The 14,642-nt window shown below is 45.1% G+C and overlaps 1 protein-coding gene across 4 annotated transcripts in view; it reads left to right on the top strand.

Moving 5' to 3' along the window:
* Positions 1-14,642, top strand: part of kiz (kizuna centrosomal protein) — a 433,449-nt gene that overhangs the window by 98,254 nt on the left and 320,553 nt on the right. For all 4 annotated transcript variants that reach the window (XR_015077557.1, XM_085981766.1, XM_085981765.1 and 1 more), the window contains exon 5: positions 6,047-6,707. Coding sequence is in view for 3 of the 4 variants with exons in the window: in XM_085981766.1 (XP_085837892.1) it covers positions 6,047-6,707 (661 nt within the window). In the remaining variant the exon portion in view is untranslated. The remainder of the gene's footprint in view (positions 1-6,046; positions 6,708-14,642) is intronic.

Here is a 14,642-nt window from a genome sequence, read left to right as displayed (position 1 = left end):
ATTGACGGACTGGTCACTTGATCGCTTCGAGAACGGGCAACTCGACCACTCTCTCCACGCAATTTCTGGCAGCATTCCCAAGTCATATTTAAAGTGGGAATGCACCTCTTAAAGCGAGGTTGCATTCCCTGCTTTCAGATTATGTTCCAACACTGTGGTAGGAATAATGAATTGGAGGGCTGCTCCCAGGTTTTCTGATGCCTTCCTTAAGGTCATCATGGAGGAGATCAGGGAAAGGAGGGAGGTACTCTTCTCTTGCACCCGCAGGAGCATCTCCAAGGTCACTAACCGGCAACCCATGTCAGTGCCAGCAGCATCATCCCCAGGACCAGCTTCAGTATCGGAAGAGATTCACTGATCTCACAAGAGCAGTAAAGGTGAGTACAGCTCTTCATCTCTCTCAACAACACTTCTTGCATCCCCTCCCTCATCACTCTCAACAATTCCCTCCCCTCCATCACATCCTTCAATATATAATCGCAAGGACAGACTGCAACACCTCTCTTTCTCATTTCAAACACATTCACCTCTTCCTTTTCTTTCTTCACACCACACACTTAACAGCATTCTCTTCTCATATCCTAGCACTCGCACAACCACCAACTCCTCCCAGCACTATTTTCCTCACTTCACATTCCACACACTTGGCTTTAAGTTCATCACTTCTGCATCCTCATTCCATCTTGCTTCTTCTCCCACTCTCAGCATGTGCACTATATACACAAGCCCTACAAATCTCCACTTATCTTTTCAGCAGCCACTCGCTGACTCTCACACTCTCTTTCTGAAGGACAAGACAGCACATAATACAAGGGAGAGGAGCAAGACCGGGGGAGGAGTACCTAACATCATAACCCACACCCAAGCGGAGCACGAAGCCCTGGAGATTAGTGGCCTGGGCAAAGCCATGAGCATTGTGGAAGGCAAGGCTGGTGACTTCTCTGAGCAGGGTGTCTGCATATTACTTGTGACCCTTCGTTCACCTCAGTAAATATTCGGCAAGCTTCACAACTTCAGGCTGTATTCTTAAGACTGTTACCTGCTTATGTCCAGCCTCTCCATGCCATCCTAACTCTTGTCCCTTTTCTCTCTCCACTAGGTTCTTCTCAGCATCTGGAACCTGCAGAAGAAGCCACCCCGAGGAGGACAATCCTTCTGATGATGCATCGTCATGTGCTCCATCTCTCCCAAGCACATTGTCAGACATTGTCACTCCATGTGGGTTATGTCTCCTACGTCTTATGTTCTTATGTAAATAGCGAGCAGGAGGGGTCTGCACGTGGTGAAACACCCAGCATAGGTGAGCAGCAGTAGGTACTGGTGGCAGGGACAACCCAGGAGAGAGCTTGCGGAGGCGAGGTCCTCTCCCAGTGCTGCTGAGCAGGACAGAGATGAGGACTTCAGTGGCCCAGCAATGAAAAGAAAACTGCTTGCTCTTGCAAGCCTGACAACACGAGTCAGTGTCACTAGCCTTTGCAGCTTTGCAGGAAGATCAAATGGCTGCCAAACAGGCTCTGGGCTCCACCTTGGAGAGGCAAGTATCCACCTTGGACAGATTGGTGGACCGAATGAATTGGAGCTTTCAAGGATTCACTCATCCTCTGTAGTCTGCTCTCTCGCATATTAGTAGAAGTGATGAGTCCTAGCCTCATGTGAGTGGCAGATGTACTATGGGAGCTGTACGTGTTGTCCTTTCTCGATGTCAGCATGTTTGCTCCATTGTCACCTCCTCAACCAATGGCCATGTTCAGCTGGCCAGCCTGCCCTCGTACCAGCCAAAGTGCTACAGTCTGAAGTCACCAGTCACAAGCATCTCAAGGGTCCCCACATAAGCAACAGCAGCCTTCTACCAGCGTTGTGAGGCCACTAGGGGAGCATCGCGTAATAGTAGTAGAGTCAGGAAACCTTCTTATAAGAAAGGCACCATGGGTTGGCACTTGGTTGAGAAATTAATGGAAGGCAATTATTGTGTTGGGAATTAAATTCATCACTGTTATCACATTCGGCACTTTGGTCGGCAGTGTGGTTTTATTGAAGCTTCTAAGTCAGCATTGTCAGTAGTCATTGACATAGAGACTGGCTGAATAGTTTCAATGTTCGTTAATGCAGGATTAAGGCAGTGTTGAAGGATGTAACAAGGACTGTTAATGCAGAAGGGCTTTGTGTAAGTTCTCAGGGCGGGTGAGGGGGGGGGTGTGGTGAGCAGGTCAGCGGAATTGCTGAGCAATTCACTCATCCCTCACATCTCTTGCTGAAAGGTGCTGAGATGGCCCTCCTTCTTCTGCTACATCATCACCTTCCCCCTGGTCTTCCTCATCCAATGGGGACTGCTGCTATGCCTTCTCCAAATGCGGGCCTCTGTTTGAGTAGCCCTACGGTGTGGTCAGTAATCTTCCTGGTGGTCCCCTGGTTTTGATTGTAACCGTGTTTCTGAACTATGGTAGGGTTGTGGAGTGGTCTCATGAGTTACGTGTATAGGGGTTATCTCTTGTCCCCCAGCAGCCATCCTGTCACTTTCCTGGAAAGGTTGAATATTGAGGGGATGGTTGACTGTTGCAGGGCACAAACTTGCATGATTCTTTTTCTGTAATTGGAAACTACCTGGGCATTAACGGAGTCATAACCATTCCTATTAACTTACCATAAAATGCCTTGGACGACTTGGGAAACTGAGTCGTTAAGATGGCGGCGGGACTGGATCGCATCATGAATGTAGTGGTAAGTACTCTACCACAAATGTCACCACCCTCTTCCTGTCAGTTGCGGCAGGTTAAAATCAGCTCTTGTATGTTTGATCAATACTTGAATCAAAGACTGAGTTTTACTGTAAGAGTGAGAGTGACCTTGTTGCTTATTAGTTAGGTAAGTTATCCTACTGTCAAAAATAATACCTCCAATTTCAAAGAGTAAATGTTGAATATCTTTTTATAAATTACTGGAATAAATTTGGAGAAGCCAAACATCTGTGAGTATTGAAAATAGTCATTACATATTAAATAACTCATTAGTCATTGTTCACTGACAAAACTTAATTCTCATATATACATTAAAAAAAACAATCAGTGGAAATATAATTTATTCATCTTTTTAAAATATATATCCCCACCTCATTATAATTCTCTAAGTTCTGAGACTCTGTGTTGTAAGACTGCCTGACCTTGAGTCATGTTCTTCTTATGTTGCATTTCATGGCAAGTTATGCTTATGGTTTGTTCACTACAGCTTACAACTCATTATAGCATGCAAAATCCTTGGCTCCCAGGGCTTGCTATAATGAGTGTGGAGCATACCATCAGTGCAGCTTTATCTTTTGTTCAGGGTAGGAGTTGTGGAAATTGCTTGCTCAGTTTGTGTTTGGGGAGGGTAAGTCATCCAGTTCTCCTGCTGCTGATTGCTACAGGCTTACCTCAACTGGACATGGTGCAGGGTGAGGAAAGGATCAGGTTTCAGCCTTGGCTATGATGTGCTCTGTAATTGGATAGCCTGCTGGCACTCACTGTTAAGACTGATGCATGAATAATGACCACTTGGGTGAGATATTAGAGGGAAACAAGAGCCCATGGAAAAATACTCCAGTGAGCGAGAGAATGCCTTCAGGAGAGATGGGGAGATGAGAACATTGAAAAAAAATCCACTGACCTTTACTGTCACCACACTAATTGTAAAACCCGGTTTATGGAAAAGAACTGTTTTGGTGTAGATCGAAATAAAGTTCATTTTTATTCCATAATTATAAAAATCCAGAAAGCAAGTTATACTATATATGGTTAGGTTCTTTCCTTTAAATTATTTTTTATGTTTCATGGAGCTGGCAACATCACACTAAACTATAGGAATTATTATCCTTTGAAATTAATTTGAATATAATGTTCACAGCATAAGTATTCTGAATGTTTTAAGTAAAGATCTGTGGACAATATTGGAATTTAAAACTTATTCAGATTTTCACAATGTACATGCAATCTATTCATAATGTTTTTGTGTCTGCCATGTATATTGAGTCTGTTGTTTGCTTTGTTGGTCAGCTTTCTTCTTCACTGGATAGACATTTAAGCCTCTGTGTTTTTCCCCTTCTAGTCGGTTATTTTCCACTCTCGTTATACTTTTGTTTTCATTGATATCATGGGAAACCGTTCTCAATTTAATTTTTTTTGTCAATCACTTGCAGGAAAAGTGCTCTTATGTTACAGGTCCAGTTTCTCACCCACATCACAGTACACCTCTTAAAAATAAAATTCATCACATAACAAATATGTAGAGATCTTGAAAATGAGATTTTACTGATATATTCACTGATAAAATTCCTGGATTGGTGAATCAGTAACAAACAATTTCTACCTGATTCTGACCTGCAAAGCGAGGAATTCTGCCTGCTCCTAATAGAATCTGAGATGCAGGCCTGTGTTGCGTTGGTGGCATCATCATGCAAACATGTGCAATCACATCACAAGCGTGATGTGTGCATCCCAGGACTGGACTTTCAGTGTCAAAATCTGGAAGGGAAACAACTTGAGGCATGAGAGCACAAGGTTGCAATGTTTTTTGCATTCTTTGTCCCATCGAGATCAGCTTATGCTGAGAGAATGTTTTCCAGACTTGACTACATCCAAGATTCAAGGAGGACCAACCTAGTTTAACACAACTGCTTTGAGTAGAGGTTTGGCAAAGCTTTTGGAATCGCCATTGAGGCCCAAAAAAGTGGTGTGCTTAGCTTAACAATGCTCTGTTACTCTCACTTGCTTTTTTGAGGATTGTGATTTTCAAAATAAAAACTTTTTGGGGGGGGATTTTCTCTGAATTTACCGTTTTTTTGGGCTCCAATTTTTCTCTTGGCTTTTAATGCTAAAAATAAAACCTGAAAAACACCCCAGATTTTTAAATTGTCAATAACCTCTGATTTTAAACATCCTTGCAATTATGTAACAATTTGCAAAAAAAATCACAAATTTCTGCCCCCTCTTCCACGCAACAGTATCCTGCATCTGCAAGGTTCTGAACATCCTGTATTCTGGGTTCACCCTCCCCACCAAAGCTTCACAATCCTCATGTAGCCAGCTGATTCTCCACATTCAGAAATTTCCCAACACTGACCCATACTGATGTCCAATGCATAGACCATAACAAAACTATTACTTCAATCCTTGTGCAAAGGGTCATCCTCGCTTCCTCCAATCTCTGCAGGCTTTTACAGTGGCTCAATACCTCCCGATCTCTGTTTTTTCTGGCTGTTCTTTCCCTCTTCTACTGTCTTCGCATGTACAGTGCAAATGTTGCAGTAAATGGGAGGGTATAAAGTGTTGCAGAAACAGTTGAGAGAGGTGAAATAGAAGAGTAACCATAGGGAGACAAGGTAAAAGAGAAGTTGCAGAAGCAGGAAGTATGTAAAAGGAAGGGGAGGGAGAGGGTGAGAATAAGGGAAGTGAAACAGGGGAGAGACAGAAGCACATTTATTTTGTAGTGTCCACCCTCCCCCCACCCCAGCAACACCACCCCCCCCCACCCCAGCCCCCCCAGAATCTTTAGCTCGAGAGGCTGAGAGGAATTTCTGGTGAAGCCAGATCAAATAAGTTTGTAGTGCTGGGGCTTGGCCTTGGAATGTTACAAAATGTAAAACTTCCTTCTGTTATATTTTGTACCACATTTATATAAATGGAATACTCAGTGGCAGGCCATTCATTGCACATAGAATTTATTGCATTTATGAGTGGAGCCTATCTATCGTCTACATATATAATTGCAAAGAATTTACCATTCTAAGTTATAATATGTTATTAGACCTGATTGAAAAATGAAATATTTTCTGTTCATATTTATAGTCAGAGGCTATTCCAGAATTGCATTGAAAGATCTATTTATTGTGGTACAAAAATATTTTCAAATTGAGGTTCTGTATTTGAGTTTACTACTTTTTTTGCTGTCAGCTGAAGTAAAAATGCTTATCGGACTAATTTTATACATAATTTATTTACTGAGTGTTCCAAGCAGACAAATTACACCAAATTGTATTCCTTGCAAGGTAACGTTTGATGTGGGTTTTTTTTTTCAGACAAGGAATTCATCAAGACAAATGAGTACAGATGTCGGAAAAGACCTGTCAAAGGGATTATGTCACACTGCCACTTGCTTTATAGGCCAAGAAACGTCAGGGACCTCAAATAGAACATGTTCGAGTCCACAACAAAAATATCACCAGCCCATGGAAAGCTTTTCATCTTCTCAGCCAAACAGGCAGGCAGCATCAGTGACAGCAATGCACAGTAATTCTGTGATGGACAACTTGAAGTCGCCCGTGTCAAGCAAGGGAAGGCAAGACTTCCACACTGTTTCTGACATAATAGACAGGAAGACAGGACTCCAAACCAGTGAAGTAATGCCATTCACTCCCATAATCTCTTCAGGAAGTGAAAGACATCACTATGAAGGGATAGAAAGTAATAGGAGCATTAGAGCAAATAGTTTAGCTGGCAGTCAGGAATTACCTGTACCTGTGGCTCAGTTAGAGCCCATTATGGAAGAGCTGACACAAGACACAATGCTGGATGATTTTAACAGTCACCTGACAGAGGAACCGAATAGCCACAAAGACGCTATTGTAAGTGAACATGCACCTGAGCGGCTTCAGAGGCTGTCCATGGACCCACTTCAAGACAGTGTGTTTTTAGGAGGTTCCGGCATGAACATAAAGGGAAACAACATTTTTCAATTAGGTAATACTTTCTTTTTTTGGTCAAAGTGCACTTCTGTACTTGGCATTTCTCGTTTGTGTACACTGTAGTTGCTTTAGAATATTACCGAAAAACCAGTTTTTATTTTAATTGGAATACTGTACATTTTATTTACTTTTAATGGTAAGGATTAATGCAAAATGAGACATCTTATATCTTAAATGCAGAATTTGTTTCCTAAAGACTTGGTTTGGCATTCCCATTTTCATTATCATGATCTAAAAGGCCTCTGTTTGATCTGGTATTTAAGACACAGAGTATCTTTGTGTGAAATTTAATTCCAGCATTTGCTCCTTTTACTAAAAACAGTAGTGGTTGATTTGGGGATGACGTATGTGGAGCTTTTACACATTCATTCATTTTGTTGTTTTTAGTTGACAAACTGTGTGACAATAATGTGTTACTTAATAAAATATATAAGATTACTAGTGGAGAGCAGTGGGAAATGGAGAATAATCTACCCAGTGACATTGGAGAGATCTAGTCCATAAGCCCAAGGAATTGTGCTTCCCAAAGTGTAAATAAGATCGTTTTCCATAACCCACTGCTCTGAAATCCGTTTATACACATTTTTGCTGGTGAAGCTCCCTGAGAGTACAAGAAGTTATCCAGTGACTTAAGGATCCACGTTTAATCCCCTGTCTCTCCTGTTAGTCAAAGAGGCGGGTTTTAAAGGAGGAGAAAGCACAAGAGGTGAGAGTTGGATGAACGCAGAGTTCTTGGAGGATTGTAGGGCTGGAGGAAGTTGCAGAGATCGGGAGGGGTGAGGCCATGGAGGGATTTGAACATGAGGATGAGAATTTTAAAATCGAGGTGTTGGTTGATCCGGAGCCAATGTAGGTCAGCGAGCAGAGGTGTGATAGCTGAGCGGGACTTGGTGTTGGTCAGGACACAGGCTGCAGAGTTTGAGATGAGTTCAAGTTTATGGAGGGTGGAAGGTGGGAGGCCGGCCAGGGGCACGTTGGAATAGCCGAGTCTGGAGGTAAAAAATACATGGATGAGGATTTCAGCCCCAGAGGAACTGTTATTGAGGTAGAAATAGGCGGCCTTTGCGATGGAGAGGATATGGGTGGAAGGTTAGCTCAGGGACAAATAGGACGCCAAGGCTGTGAACAGTCTGGTTCATTTTGATGCAGTGGCCAGGTAGGGGATGGAATTGATGGTGAGGGTCGGAGTTTGTGATGGGGGAGTGAAGACAATGGTTTTGGTGTTCCCAGTCTTCAATTGGAGGAAATTGTGGCTGATCCAGGACTGGATGTCGGGCAACAGAAGCAGTGGACAGGTCGAGAGAGCTGGGTGTCATCAGCGTATCTGTGGAAACTGATGGCACGACTTCGGATGATGTTGCTGAGAGTCAGCATGTAGAAATCAAAGTATGCCAAGGATAGATCCTTGCTGAGAGGATAGGGGATCAGAAGTTTAACTCAGGGTTCACTAGGAAGCTGAGGTTGCAGTCTAGTTCAGACACAGTCGAATAGCTTGCAAATAATTGACATCAATGCTCACAACGAATAATGGCTATTTTGGTGACATACTGGTGGGCAGCTATAGAATTGTACACCAGCAATATATTAATATCTCTACAAGTGATAAGGGAAGCAAATTAAAAATAAATGTGGCCTATAGACATGGTTACTTGTATCTTTGGTCAAGGGACACAATCTGAATCGGTGAATTGCTTCAGAGTCACTTTCGCAGACATACTATAAAGCAACTTCCCGGGAAGGTGCCGAACACCTCGAGTCTCTTCGCTGGGAGCAAGCGGAAGCCAAGCGCAGGCAGCGCAAGGAGCGCACGTCAACCCAAGCACCCCACCCACCCGCCCCTTCAACCATCGTCTGCCCCACCTGTGACAGAGACTGTAGGTCCCGCATTGGACTAATCAGTCACCTGTGAACTCATTTTTAATGTGGAAACATAGAAACATAGAAGATAGGAGCAGGAGTAGGCCATTCGGCCCCTCGAGCCTGCTCCGCCATTCAATGAGATCATGGCTGATCATCCAAATTCAGTACCCTGTCTCTGCCTTCTCCCCATATCCCTTGATCCCTTTAGCCTTAAGAAATATATCCAACTCCTTCTTGAATATATTTAATGAACTGGCCTCCACCGCCCTCTGTGGCAGAGAATTCCACAGGTTCACCACTCTCTGGGTGAAGAAATTCCTCCTCATCTCAGTCCTAAATGGCTTACCCCTTATCCTTAGACTATGACCCCTGGTTCTGGACTCCCCGGCCATCGGAAACATCCTTCCTGCATCTAGTCTGTCCAGGCCTGACAGAATTTTATAGGTTTCGATGAGATCCCCTCTCAATCTTCTAAACTCCAGTGAGTATAAGCCCAGTCGACACAATCTCTCCTCGTACGTCATTCCTGCCATCCCAGGTATCAGCCTGGTGAATCTTCGCTGCACTCCTTCCATGGCAAGAACGTCCTTCCTCAGATAAGGTGACCAAAACTGCACACAATACTCAAGGCGCGGTCTCACCAAGGCCCTGTACAATTGCAGCAAGGCATCCTTGTTCCTGTACTCGAACCCTCTTGCTAGAAGGCCAGCATACCATTTGCCTTCTTAACCGCCTGCTGCACCTGCATGCTTACCTTCAGCGACTGGTGCACAAAAACACCCAGGTCTCTTGGCACTTCCCCTTCTCCCAATCTATTGCCATTCAGATAATAATCTGCCTTCCTGTTTTTGCCACCAAAGTGGATAACCTCTCATTTATCCACATTATAGTGCATTTGCCATGTTTCTGCCCAATCACCCAACCTGTCCAAATCGTACTGGAGTTTCACGACATCCTCCTCACAGCATACCTTCCCACCCAGCTTTGTGTCATCTGCAAATTTGGAGATATTACATCCAATTCCCTTGTTCAGATCATTAATATATATTGTGAACAGCTGGGGTCCTAGAACCGATCCTTGCGGTACCCCACTAGTCACTGCCTGCCACTCGGAAAACGACCCGTTTATTCCAACTCTTTGCTTTCTATCCGCCAACCAGTTCTCTATCCAAGTCAATACCTTGCCCCCAATCCCATGTGCCTTAATTTTGCACGCTAACCTCTTATGCGGGACCTTATCGAAAGCCTTCTGAAAGTCCAAATACACCACATCCACTGGCTCTCCCTTATCTATTTTACCAGTTACATCCTCAAAAAATTCCAGTAGATTAGTCAAGCACGATTTACCTTTTGTAAATCCATGTTGACTTTGTCCGATCCTGTCACTGCTTTCCAAGTGCTCTGCTATTATATCTTTTATAATGGACTCTAGCATTTTCCCCACTACCGATGTCAGGCTTACCGGTCTATAATTCCCCGCTTTTTCTCTACCACCTTTTTTGAATAGTGGGGTAACATTAGCTACCCTCCAATCCATGGGTACTGTTCCAGAGTCTATCGAGTTCTGGAAGATGACCAGCAATGCATCTACTATTTCTAGGGCCACTTCCTTAAGTACCCTGAGATGTAGATTATCAGGAAGCAAGTCATCCTCGGTTCCGAGGGACTGCCTAAGAAGAAGATAAAGCAACTGTGGGTGAATTTACGCTGTTACTGCTGGGCGTTCACCTTGGGACGTTTTACTAAATTAAAGGTGTTATCTATATATATAAAAGAGCTCTTCTGTCTGTCCCGATGTCTGTCAGTCTGTCTGTCTATACGTTTGAAAGTTATAGAGCGTACCGACGCGCGCGTCGCCTCAAAAGAAAGCTTGCGATTCCGGACCGGTCATAGGCGTATTTACGTTTCGGCCGGACAAAAATCCCGCCCGCGGTATCCGAAAAACGTTCAGCGTTCCGCTCATTAGCACCTCATTAGCGACCGTGTGACGTCGAGGTCGACCAATCAGACGGGCGCGTGCCATCCTACAGTTGAGTGTCGAGTGACTCGACGATTGACCAATCCTACGCTAATCGCCGGGGGGGGGGGGGGGGGAGAGCCTCGGGAAATCGCGGGGCGGGGGGGGGGGGGGGAGAGCTGATGAGTTTAAAAAAAAGAAGAGGCCGCCAGTTGCGCGGCCGCCTTGACGACGGCACGTATTCGCACGGCCCCCGTTACCCCAGCAACGGGGCACGCCGGCGGTCTTGAAACCACGCATGCGCACGGCCCGCCACCCCGCCACGACAGTTGCGCAGCCGCCTTGACGCCGGCACGCATGCGCACGGCCCCCGTGACACCAGCACAGCCTCGGGAGATCGCGGGGGGGGCGAGCCTCGGGAAATCGTGGGGGGGGAGAGCCTCGGGAAATCGCGGGGGGGGGGGGGGGGGGGGAGAGCCTCGGGAAATCGCGGGGGGGGGGGGGGGGGGAGAGCCTCGGGAAATCGGGGGGGGGGGGGGGGAGAGCCTCGGGAAATCGCGGGGGGGACGCAACCGCACCGGACCTCAGGCGCTAGGCAGGGGGAGGGGCTGGAGAGAGGGACAGAGGGGAGTGGGGGAGGGGAGGGGGTGGGCGAGGGGAGGGGGTGGGGGAGGGTAGGTGTGGGGGTGGGGGAGGGGAGGGAGACAGGGGAGGGGAGGGAGGGAGACAGGGGAGGGGAGGGAGGGAGAGGAGGGGAGGGGAGGGAGAGAGGGGAGGGGAGGGAGGGATAGGACAGGGAGAGGACATGACAGGGAGAGGGGGGACACACAGGGGCAGGGAGACCAAGCGCCCCAAAATTGCCCTCGCAACGCGGGGCTCCCCAGCTAGTATAAGTATATGTTGTTGTTAGCGGATCGGCTATCCATTTCACACCCTGCCCAATTTTCGTTTTCATTTCCATGATAGGTGGGTCGCAACATCCTTTGCAGTACCAATTACGTCTGTGACACTTTGATAGGCAATTACAATGATAAGCTTGTAATGTTACCTGCCAAAACTAATCTACACATCCAGCCTGGCTATTCCAATGTCTAAGCAATTGTGTACACTTTCCACCAGGTGGCGCTGCAGGAATATTTGTGATTAGAGTTACATAAACGGAGTGACGGCTGCCAACGAACTGGAAGCTGCTGCCAATGAGCCGAAGCTGCGCAGTGTTCTGCGCATAAATCTGTGGCGGTTTAAGTATGAATGTATAATAATATAGTCGTATCGCATGCCTAAATCTATGGAGCTATGGTTGGTTTAGTAATGTATAATAATAGCATGGGTTGGTTTAAGTATTAATATATGATATTTTCGCGGAGATTTATTTTTACGGAGCGCAAGCTCTGTGTGAAGGGAAAGAAAAGTAATAAAAATGGACGTTTATTGTGTTTTGCTGGCGCAGATTTTCTTTTCCTGATGCGACTTTGTTCAGCAGTAGCGATCTCTTTTCGCCACCCCGCCCCTCCTTTTTCTCTGGAAGTGTTTTCTTTGTAATGGCGACAATATTTTCTTTTCAGTTAGCGAACAACCGAAAAACACAAACTGCACATGCGGAACTACTTGAATTTCGTTGGCAGCAGTCGCCTCCATACATAAAATACAAGCAAATGCTCTCGGCGTGAGCCTATACTCTTTGAGCCTTATTTATTGCGAGAGGTGTACCATTTTTAAGATGGATCTGAAACCTATAAGTCCTATGCTGTACTGAAACCCATCCTTTTTGCGCAATGACCGTAGAAAATAAATGCCCATATTTGAAAACAGTCAATATTGAATCTCAAACTTCTTGCCTTTACTGGCCACTTAAGACTTCCTGATGCAATCGTTTTTGCAATGAACTTCAGCGTGAATGTCACCCTTGATCTCCTGTGTCACAACCTAAACTGCCCCCCTCATTGAAACATTATTCAGGTGGAAGGCTTCCTGTGGGTGCAAGCCTCCAACCTGCACTTACCTAGCGCGCCGGCCGTTGAGCTGTGGGCCCGCGTGGGATTCTGATCCTGGGCCTCCTCCAACTGCCGGCGGGCAGTGCTTGTGTATCCCAGGGGCGCAGTTAGTTCGATGCGTCCCCTGGGATCACGTGGGCCATGGAGAGCCAAAAATCACATTTTTAAAATAATTATAAATTACATAAAATAACTATTTTAAACAATAATTTAAATTTTTGATAACATTAATTACAGTTTTTAGCAGGGCTAAAAATAAACTTACCTTTCTTTAAAGTATTTAAAAATAATAAACCTGTGGAAAAAATGTTTTAATTTTACTTAGTTCACCACTTACCTTGTTAAAAGCAGGCCTTGCGACTGCTTTTTAAAAGTGTAGCTCCTGGAGACTTACCCTCCCGGAGAAATCTGGGAAAAAAACAGAAGTTCCAGGCGTATGCGCTGCCTCGCCGGCGCACGCGTTCGACCTGTGAACCCCTTCCCGTGGGGACCCGAATTTCTGGCCCATTGTATTTATTGCACTTCCTCCATTTAAGACATAACATTACGTTCATCCTTTAAATGGACTTGCCATAAAATAAGTCACACTCAGCGCAACCACCACCCCCCCCCAAGACAGTTTCCTGGCCTGCTTCCCTCTTGCTGAGGTAGTTACTCTACCTTTGCTCCTATGACCCCAACTCCTTCCCCCGTTACCCTCCTCCACACCTCCCCGTTACCCTCCTCTCCTTGTCCTCTTCTCTTATCTCCTCTTATTCCACTCCTCTCTCTTTCCCCCCTTGCTCCCTTTACCCTTCTCGCTCCCCTCCTTACTCCCCCTCCCATCTACCTTCTCCCATCTACCCTACCCCTCACTCCTAGGTCCAGCTATTTTCACCCTCTAACCCTGCTTGAACTGAATATTGCACCTGGTCTTGACTTCTCAATATGCATCCTGAAGAGGCAGGCTATTGGCACGGAAGCCTGATTGCTGTTGGGAGCCTATCGTTGAGATACAGATCTACGGAGACAGGCTCTAGCTCTAGCCTGTACTGTTGGGTGAAGAAATTGTGTAGTACATTACCCCGTCTATTGCACTTCCTAAAATACAGTATATAGAATTTGTATTTTTTTCCTTGCCAATTTCTCTCCCCCTCCCCTCTTCAAGATGGTGGTACCAAGCTAGAGTATGGTTCCAGCGTCACTGTCTGAAATCTCACCCTATGGCTGTTGTGAGCCTTAACCAGCATCACCTGGCTATTGTACATTGCCGAATATTACAATGGATATTGCATGTCTCCTAACCTGATATTCACATGTTTGCTTTCAGCACGGGTTGCTGTATAGCATAGAACAGAAATCCTGTCTGATTTTCTACTCCCTAATCCAGGAACTGTGAGACCAATTGTAGTGTCCCTACCACCAGCCTGGTGAACATCAATTAAATCAAATCAAATTCAAATTATTTTTAACTCAAGTTAAAAATAACCAATGCAAAACACTGACTGCATTTAAAACTACATGTGCTATCAGGGTTTTTCACAGGGGAAGTTGAATACAACAATATATGGACTTTCAGAAGGCATTTAACAAGGTTTCACACCGGAGATTATAAAAATGAAAGCGCACAGAACTGGAAATAACCTTGTGACATCGGTTGATAATTGGTTGGGAGGTAGGAGACAGAGAGTAGGGACAAAGGGAATGTTCTCTGATCGGCAGGATGTAACAAGTGGTGTTCCCCAGTGATCTGTACCTCAGTTTCTCACCATATATAATCAATGGATGAAGAACTAGAGAGTTGTGTATCCAAGTTTGCAAATAAGATTGGAGGCATGACAAGTTGTGTGGATGGGAGCAGGATGTTACAAAGGAAGATAGACAGATCAAATGAGTGGACAAAACTATGGTAGATTGAGGTCATCCACTTTGGATCTGAGAAAGACAAATTGGAATGTTTTCTAAATGGTGAGTGACTAGGAGCTGTGGAGGAACAAAAGGATTTAGGTGTCCATGTACACAAATCACTAAAAGCAAGTGCATAGGTACAAAATGCAATCAAAAAGGCTAATGAAATATTGATCTTTATCTCAAAGGGGTTTGAATACAAAAGTGAAGAAGTGATGCTTCAGTTGTACGG

The sequence above is a fragment of the Somniosus microcephalus genome, chromosome 3 (assembly GCF_052327205.1).
Source record: "Somniosus microcephalus isolate GS21.2 chromosome 3, FLI_Smic_1.0, whole genome shotgun sequence".
NCBI classification, from domain to species: domain Eukaryota; kingdom Metazoa; phylum Chordata; class Chondrichthyes; order Squaliformes; family Somniosidae; genus Somniosus; species Somniosus microcephalus.
The sequence above is the reverse complement of the archived record's forward strand: the minus strand, read 5'-3'. Positions and strand labels throughout refer to the sequence as shown.